The 17809-nt window shown below is 42.4% G+C and overlaps 1 protein-coding gene across 1 annotated transcript in view; it reads left to right on the top strand.

Annotated features, from left to right (window-relative positions):
- Nucleotides 1-17809, top strand: part of lbr (lamin B receptor) — a 60690-nt gene extending 42881 nt beyond the window's left edge. The window contains exons 8-14 of the mRNA XM_059982576.1: nt 7210-7404; nt 9174-9277; nt 13399-13524; nt 13982-14150; nt 14243-14323; nt 14771-14893; nt 16295-17809. Coding sequence (XP_059838559.1) covers nt 7210-7404; nt 9174-9277; nt 13399-13524; nt 13982-14150; nt 14243-14323; nt 14771-14893; nt 16295-16455 — 959 coding nt within the window. The 3' untranslated portion in view covers nt 16456-17809. The remainder of the gene's footprint in view (nt 1-7209; nt 7405-9173; nt 9278-13398; nt 13525-13981; nt 14151-14242; nt 14324-14770; nt 14894-16294) is intronic.

The following is a 17809-nucleotide window of genomic DNA, read 5'->3' as shown; positions in this document are numbered from 1 at the left end:
ATCTAGGTAGCAATCAGTAGAGGGCACTCCAGCTCCCCCCAGAGGTTCTAGTGAAACAAAAGCTTGGTTTATCAGTTTCAGACATTCATTGTCTCCTTAAATTTTGACCATGTTTCTGAAAATTTTGCATTACATTTTTTCAACTGGAGTGCTTTTGAGACTTACTTAATTCTATATTCTTGGTCAGAGACTCATGGGTTTATAGCACTTATGATTAACAAGTGCTGACTTTCACTTGACTGTATGCAAACTTGGTTCTTTATAGAATTCTTGATTGCTCTGTATAATTTGTTTTTCTACAGTTTGGAAGAGGCATGGTCATGTGAGACTGTAAGTCTCCTGAAAGTAGTTTGATTCTTTAAGATTAAGCCGAAATGAAAATATTTTGAGGATTGAATTCAGCAGATAATCATAAAGTGGCTATAGCTAAAGGATTGTATATATGTATAAGGGAGCTGCTGAGATTGCAGTGGTCCTGCAAGCAGTAGTGCATGGATCTTTGTTGCAAGGATCGAGAGTCACAAAAGCATTGTAGAATACGTACACAACGCTGGAGGAACTCAGCAGGCCAGGCAGCATCCGTGAGAAAAGAGTAGCCAACGTTTCGGGCCGAGACTCTTCATCAGGCTGCTTTGGCTACTCTTTTCTCACGGATGCTGCCTGGCCTGCTGAGTTCTTCCAGCATTGTGTACGTATTCTTTGAAGCACAGCATCTGCAGTCGTATTTTTGTACAAAGGTATTGTTGTTTGCCTGGTGTCCAGTTTGCTGACATCTCATCTGACCTGCAGAGGAAATTGGAGTGAGAGGGGAAAGATTCATTTGTCATGGTCCATGTGAATACCAATAGCATAGGAAGAACAATGAAAAATGTTCTACTGAGGACACTTGAACAGTTAGGGAATAAAAAGGGTAATAATTTCTGGATTATTATCTGAGCTGTATGCAAATTGGTCGAGGGTTAATAAAATCAGAACTAAATCCATGGCTTAAAGATTGGTGAAGGAGAATAGGGTCTGAATTTGTGGAACTTTGACACCAGTATTAGAAAAGAAAGGAGTTGTTCTGATGAAAGGAATCCACCTGAATCATGCTGCGACCAGAGACTTGGCAAATCACATAACTGGAGCTGTGCATAGGGTTTTAAACTACATAGTAGGGATGGGTTCAATAGTAGCTTGGAAAAGTAAAGAAAAGCAAATGGGGAGGAGAGTGCAGGCGAGGTATGAAAGTCTCCAGAATATAGAGTCAAAGAACTCCACACACAGAAACAGGCCCTTCGGCCCAAACGTCCACGCTGAACTATTTTTCTGCTAGTCCCTTTGACCTTAACCTGGACCATAGCCTTAATATCCCTCCCCTCCAGTACTTAAATTAGAATTTCTCTTAAATGTTGAAATTGAACCAGTATCCACCATTTCCACTGGCAGGTCATTCCATACTCCCATCGTCCTCTGGGTGAAGAAGTTCTCTATCATATTCCCCTTAAACATTTCACCTTTCCCCCTTAACCCATGACCTCTAGTTCTAGTCTTGTGCAGCCTCAGTAGAAAAACCCTGCTTGCATTTATCCTGTCTATTCCCTCATCATGTTGTATACCCCTAGGAAATCTTCCCTCATTCTCCTATTACCCAGGGAATAAAGTCCAAGTCCAACCTTTCCTTATAACTCAAATCGTCAAGTCTCAGCAACATCCTTGTACATTTTCTCTACACTCTCAATCTTATTGATATCTTCCATGTAGGTAGGTGATCAGAACTGCACTTAATACTCCAAATTAGGCCAACTCCTCTATTCAGTGCTTCGATTAATAAAGATCAATGTGCCAAAAGTTGTCTTTGTGAACCTGTCTACCTGTGAAACTACTTTAATGGAATTAAGGATCTTTGTTACTTTCATCCCTTTCTTTTACTGCACTTCTAGAAGCCCTACCCTGGTTTGCTCTCCCAAAATGCAACTCCTCACACTTGTCTGCATTAAATACCATCTGCCACTTTTCAGTGCATTTTTCCAGCTGGTCCAGATCCAGCTGCAAGCTTTGATAGCCTTCCTCTCTGTCCACTATGGCTTCAATTTAGTGTCATCTGCAAATTTGTTGATCCAGTTCACCATGTTATCAACCAGATCATTGATATTCTGTGGATGACTAAGCACAAATCCCTGCGGTACCTCACTAGTCATGTGCCTTCAGTCAGGGTTTCAGCCATCAAGTACTACTCTGTCTTCTCCTGCGAAGCCAATGGCAAATCTAATTTATTACCTCATCCTAAATGCCAAATGACTGAATTTTCTTGATCAATCTCCGATTCGGGACCTTGTCAGAGGCCTTACTCAAGTCCATGTAGACAACATCTACTGCCTTTCCTTCATCAGCTTTCCTGGTAACTTGATCAAAGCTTCATAAGATTGGTTAGACATGATCTACCACGCACAAAGCCTTGTAAGTAAGAGGTGATGTCTGAGAGTTGGCACCTGGCCTCAGCAAGGTAGAGGTCAGTCTATCAGACTGCAATCCCCTTGGGGGACTTCTCATCTTTCTTACCCCTTGAAAAAGATTCTACTTAGGATCACCAGGACCTTGTCTCCCACACCATCACCAACTGCATCAACTCTGGAGATCTCATATACTGCCACCAAACTCAGTTCATTTGTCTCACACTGCTTGTTTCTGCCTCTTACCAAAGATCCACAAACCTGAGTGTCCGGTTAGTTCCTTTGTTTCTGCCTGCTCCAGCCCCACTGAACTCGTGTCCACATACCTCAAATCCTTTTTATCTCCTTTAGTTCAGTCTCATTCCACCTACTTTTGTGACACTTCACATGCTCTCAATCTCTTCAACTTCAATTTCCTTAGCCCTCGTCGCCACATTTTTGCAAAGGATGGCCAATCCCTATGCACTTCTAACCCCCGTGAAAAAAGCTTTGAAGCTCTCTGCTTCTTTCCGGACAACAGACCTAACAAGTTCCCCTCCACCACCACTCTGTTCCCTCTAGCAGAACTGGTGCTCACACTCAATTTCTCTTTCAGCTCCTTCCACTTTCTCCATACCGACAGTGTAGCCATGGACACCTGCAAAGGCCCCAACTATGCCTGTCTTTTTGTTAGCTACATGGAATAATCAATGGTCTATAAGCCTTCACTGGTAATGCTGCCCATCCCTTCTGCACTACATTGACGACTGCATTGGTGCTGCTTCATGCACTTGTACTGAGCTCATCAGTTTTCCCTCCAACTTCCTCCCTGCCCTTAAATTCACTTGGTCTATTTCTGACACCTCTCCCTTTTCTTGATCTGTCTCCATTTTTGGAGACAGTCTGTCTATTAATATATTTTTGAGCCCCCTGGCTCATAACTATCTTGACTATACCTCTTCCCACCGTCTCTTGTAAAAATACCATTCCCTTTCCTCAGTTCCTCCGTCTCTATTGCATCTGTCCCAGGATGAGACTTTTCTTTCCAGAACGTTGGAGTTGACTTCCTCCTTCAAAGAATGGGAATTCTCTTCCTCTACCATTGATGCTGCCTTCACTCACATCTCCTTCATTTCCTGGACATCCATCTTCATCCCATCATCTATGCCTTTGGGATAGACTTTGGGACTACCACCCATGAGCCTCTATGTCCTTCACATCATTTTCTGCAATTTCTGCCATCTTCAATGGGACCTACTACCAAACACCTCACCCACCCACTCTCTGCTTTAAGCAGGAATATCTCTCCCTGCACCTCCACCTCCCATTTGTCTCTCTTCATTGATCTCTTTAGCAGTTATACCTGCAAGTGGAACAAGTACCACATCTGCTCATTCACCTCCTCCCTCACCTCCATTCAGAATCCCAAGCTATCCTTCTATGAGAGGTAACACTTCACCTGCAAGTCTGTTGGGGCCATCTACTGTATCCATTGTTCTTGGTGTGGCCTACTCTACATTGGTGAGACCACTTTTTCAAACCCCTTTGCTCTGTCTGCAACATGGAGGATTCCCAGTGCCCAATCATTTTAATTCTACTCACCATTCCCATTCCGACATGTCCGTCTGTGACTACCTCTATTACCATGATGAGGCCACTGTCAGGTTGGAGGAGCAACACCTGGTACTCTGTTTGGGTAGCCTCCAATCCAATGGCATAAGCATCAGTCCCTCCCCCTTATCTCCTTTTCCATTCCCATCTGACTTCACTCGTACCCCTTCTCCTAACATCATTATCACATACCTCTGATGCCTCCTTTCCTTTCTCCCATGGTCTACATCGCTCCCCTATCAGATTCCACCTCCTTCATCTGTTTACCTTCTAAATCTATTATCTCCATGCATCTCACTTCATCCTTTTCCCCACCTACCTACCTTCCTTTTCCCCTCACCTGGCTTCACCTAGCACTTTCCAGCTTGTACTCTTTCCCTTCCCACCACCACTACCTTTTTCTGGCTTCTTTCCCCTTCTTTTCCAGTCCTATTAAAAGATGTCGACTCTTTGTTTCATCTCCTTAGATGCTGCCTGTCCTGCTGAGTTCCTCCTGCATTTTGTGTGTCTTGGCCTGAATTCAGTGGCTGGTAAGGTGTTAGAGTCCATTATTAAGAATTAGGTTTTGTACTTGGAAACACATGATAAGATAGGCTGAATTAAGCTTGGATTCTTTGAGGTAAAATCTAACCTGACAATCTGTTGGAATCCTTTGAAGAAATACCAGGTAGGATAGACAAAGAAGAGTCAGTAGATGTTGTTCACTTGGATTTTCAGAAGGCCTTTGACAAGGTGCTGTATGTGAGGCTGCTAAACAAGATAAGAGCCCATGACATTACAGTAAGGATACTAGCATAAACAAAAGTTTACTGACAGGAGGCAATGAGTGAGAATGAAGGGTTTTTTTCTGGTTGGCTGCCAGTAATGTTCTGGGGCAGTCAGTTTTGGGTCTGTTCCATTTCACAGGTCAGTGGTTTGGATGACAGAACTGGTGATTTGAAGATGATTCCAAGTTAGGTGGAGGGGCAGGCAGCTGTGAGGAAGCAGGGAGTTTGCAGAAGGGCTTTTGATAGATTTGGAGAAGTGACAAATGGATTACAGTGTAGAGAATTCAATGGTCATGCACTTTAGAAGGGACTATTTTCTATGTGGAAAGCAAATGCAGAAATCAGAAGTGCTAAGGTACTTGGGAGTCCTTGTGCAGAATTCCCTGAAGATTAATTTGCAGGTTGAGTTGGTTAGGAAAGCAAATGCAATGTTGGCATTCATTTCAAGAGGACTAGAATATAAAGTAAGGATGTAATGCTGAAGCTTTATATGGCATTGGTCAATTCGCAGTTGGGTATCGTGTGCAGCTTTGGGCCCTTTATTTAAGAGAGAATCTGCTGGCATTGGAGAGGGTCCAGAGGAGATTCACAATATTCTGGGAATGAGAGAGTTAACATAGCATTTTGCTTTGGGTATGTACTTGTTGGAGTTTAGAAGAATGAAGGGGGATCTCATTGAAACCTATTGAGTATTTAAAGGCCTAATTAGAGTGGATGTTGAGAAGGTATTTCCAATTGTAGTGGAGTCCAGGACCAGAGTGGACAGCCTCAGAACACAAGGATTTCCTGTAATGATCAATCAGGTTGGTGAGTCTGGCAAGTGAAACAGGAAATGCACTGACTTCAAATAGGTATATTAATCATTTATTTACAAACAGTAAAAATTCAATCAAACATTCATGTTCCCCAAGTTACAGACACTACAAAGCTGAATACTCAACAAATTCAACTAGCATAACACACAAAATGCTGGAGGAACTCAGCAGGCCAGGCAGCATCAATGGAAAAGAGTACAGTTGACTGTACTTTTTTTCCCATAGATTCTGCCTGGCCTGCTGAGTTCCTCCAGTATTTTGTGTGTGTTGCTTGGATTTCCAGCATCTGCAGATTTTCTCATTTGCGATTTGGTTTCAACAAGCATACTTGGTTAAAAGTGTGCGCAGAGCATACCTCCTTAAAGATTTTGCCTTAAGCAAAGGAAGAAGTGCAAGCCCTTCCATGTACCAAGGATATTTGAAACTGGACACTCAGCATCTATCCAATGGGAAAAGCAGCTGCACCTTCTAAACTAACCAATCATAACAGAAGTGACTTTTGACAATAAGAATAAGGCATGCTCTTACAGGACACATCCCTTTAGAGCAGAAATAAGGAATTTCTTTAGCCAGAGGTTGGTGAATCTGTGGAATTCATGGCCATAGATAGTTGTGGAGTCCAAGTTATTAGGTATATTTAAAGTAGAGTTTGATAGGTTCTTGACAAATCAGGGCATCAAAGGTTACGGCAAGAAGACAGGAAAATGCAGTTGAGAGAGATAATAAAACAGCAATGATGGAATGGAAGAGAAAACTCAATGGGCTGAGTGGCCTAATATTGCTCCTGATTATGGTCTTATGGAAAGTAACCCACTGAGTAGTGTGTTAAAATGCTGAGAATTGCTATTTCTCTGCAGAGCCATGATGAGGCAAGAAGATATAGCATGGTAACCATGGTAAAGAACTTTCTGAACCACTCTTTGCACATCCTTTGGTAACTCTTTCAGCACCACAGTGAATTGAACTGGAAAACAGACTTTCTATCAGTAGGCATTTCAAAACCCTGGGGAAAAATCTTAACCAAGAAAGGTTGCTGTGAAACTCACTGTGGAATGTTTGGCTCTGTGGAGTTCAGAGCTTTCTGCACTGCATAAGTTCACATACTTGTAATATCTTTGCTGGTAATGCCTTTTTAAATGAATTTGGAACCAAGGACTTATAAATCAGAAGATGATTTATAAGGTGCTTTTACCATGAAAATTGTGCTTAGTTTCTGTTTGTGAATAGAAGGTCATGTGATCCTAACAAATTCTTTCAAACCACCCCAGCTGGCTAAGTTCACATGTAATTAAAATTCTATTCCAGGTTCATTGTCCTTACAGTCTATAATAATCGGTTTGTGGTCAGAAAAATGATCCGCTCAGAATTTAACAAAGCTAGGCTGAAGAATTATCATTAGTAAAGTAGCAGAGAAATATAGCTAACTGACTGCATCGAAAGCACTTTTCAAAGCTGTGGTGTCTTAATAGGCTCTCAACTGCCTTTTATGAGTCTGGTCCAATTGTAATGTAATTTGAATCTAATACAAGCATTTGGAAATAATATCACTTTCCTTTTCATTCCTCTATCTTTTTTTATAACTTTAATGACTACTTTTCCTTTCAGCATTATATGCCTTTCTAATGTGCGCAGTGGTGTTAGGAGTTGCTTTTTACAATGAGGTGAACCTGAGCTACATCTACGATCACTTGCTACAACTTGCACTCTCTGCCGTGATGTTTGCCTTTCTGTTCAGTATTTACCTTTATGCACGTTCCTGGCGTGTTCCTGCAGATGATCTGGCTCCTGAAGGAAATTCTGGTAAGTGACTTAATTGAAGAGATTTGGAATAATTTTATTTGTCCACCTTTTCATTTACGTTTTTCTAGTGCTTCCCAACTCCCTTCAGTGATATTAATCACTGCTTTAGTAGCCACTGTACAATTAATAAGCTAAGGAAAATACTGCTTCATTTTGTATCTAAATTGCCTAAGTAAAACATGGTGTCTGCAGCACATACAATCAAAGGAGAACAAAACCTTTTTGTTCTTTTTGTCGCTGCGACCCAGACTTTCATACACCAGTAAGCTTTATTTCTCAAAGCAATTGGTTGTTGGAACAGAGGAGCAGGTTACATGAAGTAGGAGAAATTCAAGTTCAAGTTCAATTCTTATTCAACCTTACACATGAATACGATCAAACAAAACAGCATTCCCCTGGGGCCAATACCAACAGTCTCACACAGCACTAGGCACAAGGCACAAATAATTACAATAGCAGAAAAACATTGTCAGAAAAAAGATAATGTTGTAGCGGTGTGCTACATGCAGCGCTGCAATAACGACATGGAGTCGGTGAGCTGCAGTTACAGAAGAGGTTTATTCAAACTTCGCAGCCTCACTTTAAAGTCTTCCTGTCCCCGCCCTCCCCGGGCAGGAATGCTCGTATTCACAGTCCCGTCCTGCGCGCGGGTTTTTCCCCTTGCTGGTGAAGCAGGCTTGGCGCCCTCTTTGGGACCTGCCTCAATGCCGGTGCACGCCACTTTGTGAGCCGGTTCGAGTGCGCTGGGAAGTGGGTCGCCACAATGTAACTCAAGTCCCTGAGTGTCATTGCCTGTAGATTGATGGTGCATGGGATGTTGTCCTGGAGCCATGCTTCTGCAAGAACAAGTGTGCAGCAGTCCTCCTCATGTGCAACTCCAGCCGGAGACAATTGCAATCCAAATTGTCTTCCACTGATTTGAACACTAGAGAGCAGCATCAACAGGAGGGGCTAGCCCCCAATTCAGCAAGGACTCCTGTGCTTCTGCCATGCCTCTGTTCTCTCCCTCACTGCCTCTGGTATCTTCTCCCCTAGCAGGTTGCAGCTTGAGTGCTTGGTCTATGCGATAACCATGGCCACGCAGCTCCCCTGCCAGCAGTCCCACCAATGAGCTAGTGAATTGGACTTGCTTAGTATTCTACATTGCCAATATCCAACAGGGTCTTGTGATCTCAACAAAAATATCCAAGACAACCATTTACATCATTTGTTGGACCGTGCACCACCTCTAACACAGTGTAGCAGATAGCAACACAGTGTGCCCCAAGGGGTGGGGGGGATAAAAATAAAATGCTGGGAATATAACTCCTTTCTTTTAGATCTGTGACTGGCCATTTTACCCCTCAGAATCAGGTTTAATATCACCGGCATATTTCACTGAGGCAGGGCAAAGATCGCATTTGTTCTTCCCCGAACAGATTCCATTTTGCAGCTCCATCCTTCCGTATTATAAACTATTACCCTAGATTCTTTTCTTTCTGGCAGCCACATGAGCTACATTATTCCATGATTCATTGATATATATCCACCACCTTTTCTCCTTGTCCAATCAAGAAATGGATCTTACATTTGACTATACACCGTGCTATCTCATTGAATAAAGTTCAGACCTAGTGGTGTATTGGTTAACAACATCCTTTTGATTAAATATTGATTCACATGCACTGAAGCGTTCTTGCTGGAAGAGGTAGAAGTACAAGAGCACAATGGATTTAGGTCCTGTATAAATCAGCCATTGCAACCTTTATAATGCCTGTATTGGTTTGCAGGTAGTTATGTTTATGACTTCTTTATTGGCCGTGAATTGAATCCACGTATTAGAAACTTCGATCTGAAGTACTTCTGTGAGCTACGCCCAGGCTTAATGGGCTGGGTGAGTTTGAAATATTTGCCTAAATTTATGTGGTATTTTTGACTGTGATAGTACTAGCAGGACTTTTGGTTCTTCAACTTCTGCCTTTTTCTTGGATTCTTCTCAATGTGTGTGTGCCGTAGGGGTGGTAGAAGAACCCTGTGTATATGTTTGTTCTATTTGACATTTGCTCTGCTGTAGTCCTAAAGGGTTTTGTGCTCTATTGCAGGCAGTTATAACAATCCAGTCAATTGAAATACATAATTGCTGAGCTGTATTTGAATAAGTGATGGCTGCTACAATGCCTTTGGAAGCTAAGACTTCTATAGAGAAACTCATATGTCACATTATTAGCAATGTCTTGGCACTGGAAAATCTGGGCCAATAATTATGGCAGGGCTGAGATACCAGATGTTGGCATCAATAAGTCCTTGTGTAATATTAAATTTATGTAGTCTGAAAGGGTGGGTGTAGTTTAATGGGGGGGGGGGGTGTAGATGAAAATATCACACAGAATGCACAGATTTTTGTGTCCAGCACCAATGAAACCGGATGTACCTTTCATTTAAAATTTAGTCAGATCTTAGTGTTGCTGGAGAAGTATGTTATAGAATAACAAGGGACTGTGATCTTTCATTTTGACATAGCTGCCAGCATGTGAGGATGAACCATTTGTTTCAGGCCTGTAATTATCTATCACAAAAGCTATCAGGTCAGACCCTTTCACTAATTCAGTGAAACCATATCTCACTGCTCTGAGATCTCTGCTGCCCTCCAACTCTTTGACCATGTACTCATCCAGACTTGCCATCACAGCCACATATCCTTCACCACCATCTTGTTCCACATGGCTTCCAGCTCTGTTTTCAGGCCTCCCAGTTTGAACCCACCAAGGATGCCAGGTACCTATGTTTGATTGACTGCTTCTGCCGTCACTTCTCCCTCCGAATTCTATGCGCCTCACTCTCCTATGCCTGCCGTGGACCTCTTCAACATTTCATCCTCCACCGGATCCGTGCTCCAGCTGCCAGTTCTTTGCCTTCCTTGTGTCCAGGAAGAATTGGAATATTGCTTGTTTCCAGTCTGTGGATACCACCATCTCCAGTTCTGGTTCTGACAACCCAGGGCTCTCCAGACCATTAATACCATCGTTGCCAACTCCTGATCCAGCAACCCTAGGCAGTTCTAGAGCGTGGATCCCGTCACCACCAACTCTGGTTTCAATGATCCTGGATGAATTACACAACTCCAGCTCTGGCTCCAGGCAGGATCTTGACTGTCTTCACCTGCAGGCTGAGATTTGACTCTGTATCGCTGTGCCCTGGGCTACCCTTCCTCCACCACCACTCTCCAACCCTGGGTCTCTCAGGCTCTCCTCTCACCTCTTGGGTCCTCAGACCCTCCATCTTCATTCCACTCTACTTTCACTGACACCACCAATTCTCCCCCACCCCTCCAAACCAGTTGTAGCTCTAATCCCTGCCGTGTTTTCATCATTCCTTCTGATCCTCCCCTCTCTGAGGTGGAATATTCTTTCGGCAAGGGCCTTGCCTTTGTTGCTCTTTGCCTGCACCTCAGGGAGTTCTATACCTACCATGATGCTGAGCTTTTCTTTTGTCACCTCTATCTCTAGGCCCAATTCTTTGGCAAGAATTCCCTACCTCACACTGTTGACCCCATCTCTCATCTCCAAACCTTCTCCTTTTTTTGGACATCTCACTCTGGTTCTCTGCTTGCTGTGGATCTTTTATCTCTAAGTGCCAACAAGACATCTACCAGCTTAACTTCAGCACTCCTCTCTCCTCCTTGAACCTTAGCCCATCTGAACACACTGCCCTGCACACTCTCCACACCAATCCCAACCTTACCATCAAACCCAGACAAAGAGGGTGTTATTGTAGTGTGGTGGACCTTGCTGAGGCCATGTGGCACCTCTGAAACAGCTCCTCTTACCCTTTGAAAAGAATCCCACTCCAGACTGTCAGAAAATTGTCTCTAACTCCATCACTAACCTCATCAACTCTGGAGAACTCCCATTCACTGTCACCAGTCTTGTAGTTCCCTTACCCCGCACTGCTAGTTTCTATTTCATACCCAGGATACACAAACCTCACTGTCCAGGTAGGCTCATTGTCTGCCTGCTCCTGCCCCAGTGAACTCATGTCTGCATACCTTGACTATTCTATCCTCTTGGTTCAATCCCTTCCCATCTATATCCGCAACACTTGCCATGCTCTCAACCTCCTCAATAACTTCCAGTTCCCTGGCCTTGACTGCCTCATTTTCACCATGGATGTCCAGTCCCTTTACACTTTTATCCCCCGTCAAGAAGGCTTTAAAACCACCACCCTTTCCTCCTCCATCTGACACCCTCAACAGTTTCTCCTTGGGCGGCCCCCCCCCCCCCCACCCTCCCCACCATCTCCATACTCCAGGGGTAGCCATGTGCCCCAACTATGCCTGTTTTTTCATTGGTTACATAGAACAGTCCATGTTCTAAGAATTCTCCCCAATTATTCTTGCACTGCATTGACAACTGCATTGGTGCTTCTTCATGCACCAATACTGAGCTCGTCAGTTTCATCAAGTTTGCCTCCACCCTGCCCTTAAATTCACTTGGATCTTTTCTGCCACATCTCTCCCCTTTCTCAATCTCTCTGCCTTCATCTCTGGAGATGTGCTGTCTAAACTTACTGATTCTCACAGTTATCTTGACAATATTTCTTCCCAGCTCCTGTAAAAAATTCTGTTCCCTTTTCTTAGTTCCTTTGTCTCTGCAACATCTGTTCCCAGAATGAGGCTTTCCTTTCCAATATATCAGAGATATCCTCCTTTTAAGAACAGGGTTTCCCTTCCTCCATCCTTGATACTGCCCTCACCCGCATCTCCTCCATTTTCCAGACATCCATACTCATTCCATCTTACTGCCACCTTAACAGGGATAGAGTTCCTTATGTCCTGACGTACCACCCCATGAGCCTCCACATCCAATGCATCATTCTCTGCAGCTTCCACCATCTTCAATGGGATTATACCACCAAACGTATCTTTACCTACCCCCACTCTCCACTTTCTGCAGGGATCACTTCTTCTATGATTCCATTGTGTCCTCCCCATTAATCTCCCTCCTAGTACATATCCCCGCAAGTGACAGAAATGCTAAACCTGCCCATTCAATTCCTCCCTTATATCCATTCATGGGCCCAGGCAACACTTCACCTGAGTATCTGTTGACATCATCTATTGTATCCAGAGCTTGCTATGTGGCCTCCTCTACATTGGTGAGACCTAGCATAAACTGGGGAACCTCTTTGTTGAACTCCATCTGCCAGAAGTAGAATTTCCTGGTGGCCATTTATTTTAATTCATATTTCCTTTCCCGTACCATCGTGTTGATCCATGGCCGCCTCCTTTGCCACAATGAGACCGTTCTCAGGGTGGAGGAGAAACACCTCATATTCTGTCTAGGTAGCCTCCAACCTGATGACTTGAACATCAATTTCTGCTGGTAATTTTTTTTCCCCCTCCCCTCTTCCCTACTCTGGCCTCTTAACTCTTTTCCTTACCTACCTATCACCTCCCCCTGCTGCCCCTCTATCTTCCCTTTCTCCCATGGTCCACTCTCCTCTCCTGTCAGATTACTCCTTTTCCAGCCCATTACATTTCCCATCCACCTGCCTTCACCTATCAATTTCTAGCTGGTCCTCCTTCCCCTCCCCCCATTCTTTTGTTCTAGCATCCACACCATTCCTTTCCAGTCCTGATGAAGTGTTTCTGCCTGAAATGTCGATTGTTTATTCATTTCCATAGAGGCTGCTGGACCTGCTGAGCTCCCCCAGCATTTTGCGTGTGTGCTGCTTACGATTTCCAGCATCTGCAGAATCTCGTGTTTACAAAAACCATCTGTTGACTTTATTTTAATGTTTAATAGGATGGATTTGCAACCCCTGAGGTTGCAAAAGGCTGAATATTGTACTGCTCTGCATCTGTTTTGCAAAATGGTAATGTTGCACCTTGTGACACATCCTGTAGTTTGGGTTTCCTCCTGTGAAGTCAAATTTCACAAATATGTTAAATTATTCTGGGGCTTGCAGAGTTACTTGATGGGAATGAGTACTAACTTGTTTCTCTGAATGTTGAAGGTTGTCATTAACTTGGGATTGCTGTTTGCTGAGATGAAGGTGCAGAACAGGGATGTCCCCTCACTGGCAATGATCCTCGTAAACTGCTTCCAGCTTCTCTATGTACTTGATGCACTATGGAATGAGGTAATTCTGATGCTCTAATCTTATCAGCACTTCAGTGATTTAGAATAAATGCAATTCACACTGTGCATCTACAAAGAGTTGCTAGCCCATGATGAGCCAAGCATGGTACCTACTAGGAGTTGCTCTTTGTGAATTTTTGGATGAAGGCAGGATTTTGCTTGGTTTTACTGCTGTTTTGTGATTAGAATGTCAGCTGGCACTTACTCTTCGAGTAATACAGCAGGGAAACAGCTCTTCAGCCCAACTCATACATGCCAACCAAATTCCCTTCCTGAGCTAGTTCCATTTAGCCTATATTCCAGGAAGCCTTTCCAATCCAAATATCTTTTAAAATTTATAATTATACTTATCTCTACCACTTCCAGCATATTGGCTCTTCTTCCAGCGCTTTTCTCCAAATTCCAGCTTTGAACATTTCCCTGTTCACACTTTTGTTTTTCTGAATATTTGAACATAGGCAGGAATTTTGACGACCATGGATATTGTGCATGAAGGCTTTGGTTACATGCTGGCATTTGGCGATCTGGTCTGGGTACCATTTGTGTATAGTCTACAAGCTTACTATCTGGTTAATCACCCGAATGAACTGAGCTGGCCTTTGGCCCTGGCAATTATTGTTCTCAACAGTAAGTGAGCTTCTCTGTCTAATTGATATTTGTTAATCAGAGTGCTACTTTATCTCAGTGTTTCAGTAATCGCATGTATGCTTGCATTGCAGCTGTCGGTTATACCATATTCCGGGCATCCAACTCACAGAAGAATGCCTTCCGAAGGAACCCTCATGACCCCAAATTGGCATGTGAGTATCATTGTTTATTTAATAAACATTTTGACTATAGGTGATAGTCAAGTGAAAAGATCATTTTACTGTTCTGAAAAATTAACATCTCAGTTTCGTTGCTATTATTTCAATGCACCTAAAATACTGGACTATTTTCCTCGGCATTTCTGTGCAATGCAGTGGGTTTGTATGACCAGTTAACCACGTTATGACAATTATGCCACAATCCCCTTGTGGCTGTAAAGAGCAGGACTACTTGCCCATATCCATGTAGTGAGAGTACCAGATCTTATTTAAAATAAATTAAATTGATCACTGTTCCCATCTTTACAGTTTGGATGAGTATCGTTGCACCTGTGATATAGTTTCTTCTGTGTCCTTATTATTGGAGAAGACCTGTTTTGTTCAGTTTAGTTACAGCAGTAGTTACTTTATATAAAGTTGCACATGGTTTTCTTTCTACAGATTTGAAAACTATCCCCACTGCAACAGGGAAGAGTCTAATTGTTTCTGGATGGTGGGGATTTGTCCGTCACCCAAATTACCTGGGAGATCTGATCATGGCTTTGGCTTGGTCTCTGCCCTGTGGTGAGTAAAGAATTCATTTCATGAACGGGCGTATTAATGATTCAGTGATGGGAAAAGGTTGGTAATCAAATGTCCTGGTTAGAAATGGGACTGAGGGCTGGACAGTTAACTAACCTGGACACATTTGAAATATTTTGCAGCTTCAGATGCACTACCCAAACCAGGAAGATAAATTTGCAGAATATGTGTGATGTTAGCGTAAGATATGTTGAATTAACTTAGAGCTTCATTCAGTGAACTATGGAAAAGAACCCATTGTATAGCACCATCAAACCTTCACTTGCAAATTAAACACCAGCCGAGAATCCTATTCCCAGAGGTCAGAATGAGAAGAGAAGTAAAATAATATTTATGCGAAAGGGAGCTCTGGGACTGGCACCAGAAAAATCCTCACACCCATCCATTGGACATCATGTTACAGTTATCATCAACCCATTTATTTGGCTTTTACAGATGGTTATACAGCAATGAAATAAACAAAAATACATACTTCCAAAAGGAAACTAATTGACTCCAGTTCATCCACCATGCTGGTTTCCCTGCCTCCCTGTGATATTGCTGTTTCTGGTGAACAGATCTGCCTGTCAGGGTAACTCAGCTATGCAGTTAGGAGCATAAAATGTTACGAGACTACAGATGCTGCAATCTGGAGGAAAACAGTGGGCCACACAGGATCTGACAGGGGAAATGGACAGTGGACATTTCAGGTTGAGACCTCATGTATTGTTGCCAAAGTGACAGTGGCTTAACTGATGTTGACAACAGAACCTCACTGGGTTTTTTGAGGTCTTTTATTGACAGTATTCCATGATAATCTTGCATTCAACAATTCAACATTAAGTTTCCTCTAAACTGAGAATTCCTTTATAGTAAGATGCCACTCACTAAAGTTGTACAGGAATTATTACTATTGCTATTAAAACATGAATTCATTAAGAATAATGAAACTTGCCAAGAGTGCAAAATTTAAGACATTTGTCCGAACTATTACACTCTCTGTTTGAGATTTTGTTAGATATATTGAAAAGTATAGTGAGATTGTCCAGTGTTGCTTGGGTTGAATATCCAGTCGGCATCCTTGAATTTAAGGATGGGGGAGTTTCGGTATCTGTTATTGGGGTGGGGGAGTAAGCAACTATGCTGAGAGAGGGAGAGAGGAGGAGGGTGAAGGTTCTGAGAAAGGTATGTCTAGAAGAGAGCAGAAACTGAGTGGGCATGTTCGCTGAAGAATTATCAGAGAAATGGGAATGGCTGGAGGCTGCAAATAAGATATAAATGTTTTTCTGACTATCTGGTGTCTGGCGAGTGTTTAGCATAGGCTCCATGCAGTGATTCGTTCACACTCGACAACAGAGTATCAAGTGCTAATTTTATTGAGAATTGCTGTTTTTGTTTCTACAGGCTTTAATCACATCTTTCCATACTTCTATGTGATTTATTTCACTTGTTTGCTTGTTCATCGTGAGGCCAGAGATGAACATCAGTGCAGGAAGAAATATGGTGTAGCTTGGAACAAATACTGCCAACAGGTACGATATCGGATCATCCCCTATGTCTATTGAGCAAGAATGTGCACAAAGATCTGTTTAAAAATATTGCACATGATCAAGGAAGATTATTGAACGTATTAATCATGCAACCTCAGTTTTTAAAAAAAAGTATATATTTTTTCATTTCTACCCTGTCATGTTTTGTTTGGAAATAAAAATCTTCATTATGTTCAGTCAGCCACATGCCTTGTCACTTCAAAGGCATGGGAGCTTTCTGACAAGTTTTAATATATTTGTCTAATGCGTGGGTAATTGTTCCTTATTGTGCAGTTTTAGCATATTACTTGCTTAACAGAAGTCTTCCCTTATCTCAGGGATTTGTGAAAGTGGAACACTCTGTAATTGGAACATTGATGTTTATCGTGGCTCACTTTTAAGAACACAATTCTTCATCAACTTCCCTTTATTGCCAGTTGTAACGCATCTTAAATTGAAGTGACTCTCCAATATTTCCATTATCTTCTGTCCTTCATTTCTTCATTCATGGATTACAATGAATGAATCTCCTCCATTACTTCACACTCATAATTATAGGCTATTTGATGAATACTCTTAAATAGGTCATGTTAAAAATATAACATAACATGAATTTCATGCCTTTTCCCATTTGTTCATTTGACTGAGGTTTCCTCCTTCATTCCCCATGTTTGAGAATAGGCAAGTCAAGAACTCAGATGGCTGGCTGTTCTTGAATGTTCTGATGCCCATTCCATTTAGTGCCATTCTTCCCTCACACTTTTCATTCTCTTTCTCCACTTGCTCTTTCAAAGTCAGCTAAACTTTTAACAGGGAATATGGTATTTGGGTTGTTTAAATGATGAAGGCATGAATTCTGTGTTTGAGTATAACTCCTTACTTTTACATTGGTTTGTCTGTTACTCCTCACCTCTCACCCTCTCCAACTGTTATCCATTCAAAATTTAAATTTAAACCAGGCTCCCCTTGCTGGGCACCTGGAACAATTCCAAATGTAAGCTTGTTAAGTCTTAGAATGTCCTTTTATTACATTCTACTTTGTGTGTACTTGGGTTTTTGCTGGATTTCATGCTAAAATGAAGATGTACAGTGTTTGGCTGTCTGGTATGACAGTAGTTAAAATGCATTTTAGTCACTAGGTTTCTTTAAATGTTCTGCTGGTGTCCAGAATTAACCGGTCTTTATCTGTTTTGCATGAATTGGTGTAAGGAAATGTGGACACACATTCTACTGCAGTGAAGCCTTCTATGTAAAGGTATATTTTGGTCACAGACATGGCATTTGATCTGCAAATGTTGTGGTCCGTGAGTAATGAGCTGTATCAATACCCGGCAGCCTGTTGGTAGTGGGTGCAGGATCTTTGTTCAGTGGCTGATATATTTTCTTTAAA

Source organism: Hypanus sabinus, chromosome 10, assembly GCF_030144855.1.
Source record: "Hypanus sabinus isolate sHypSab1 chromosome 10, sHypSab1.hap1, whole genome shotgun sequence".
NCBI classification, from domain to species: domain Eukaryota; kingdom Metazoa; phylum Chordata; class Chondrichthyes; order Myliobatiformes; family Dasyatidae; genus Hypanus; species Hypanus sabinus.
The sequence above is the reverse complement of the archived record's forward strand: the minus strand, read 5'-3'. Positions and strand labels throughout refer to the sequence as shown.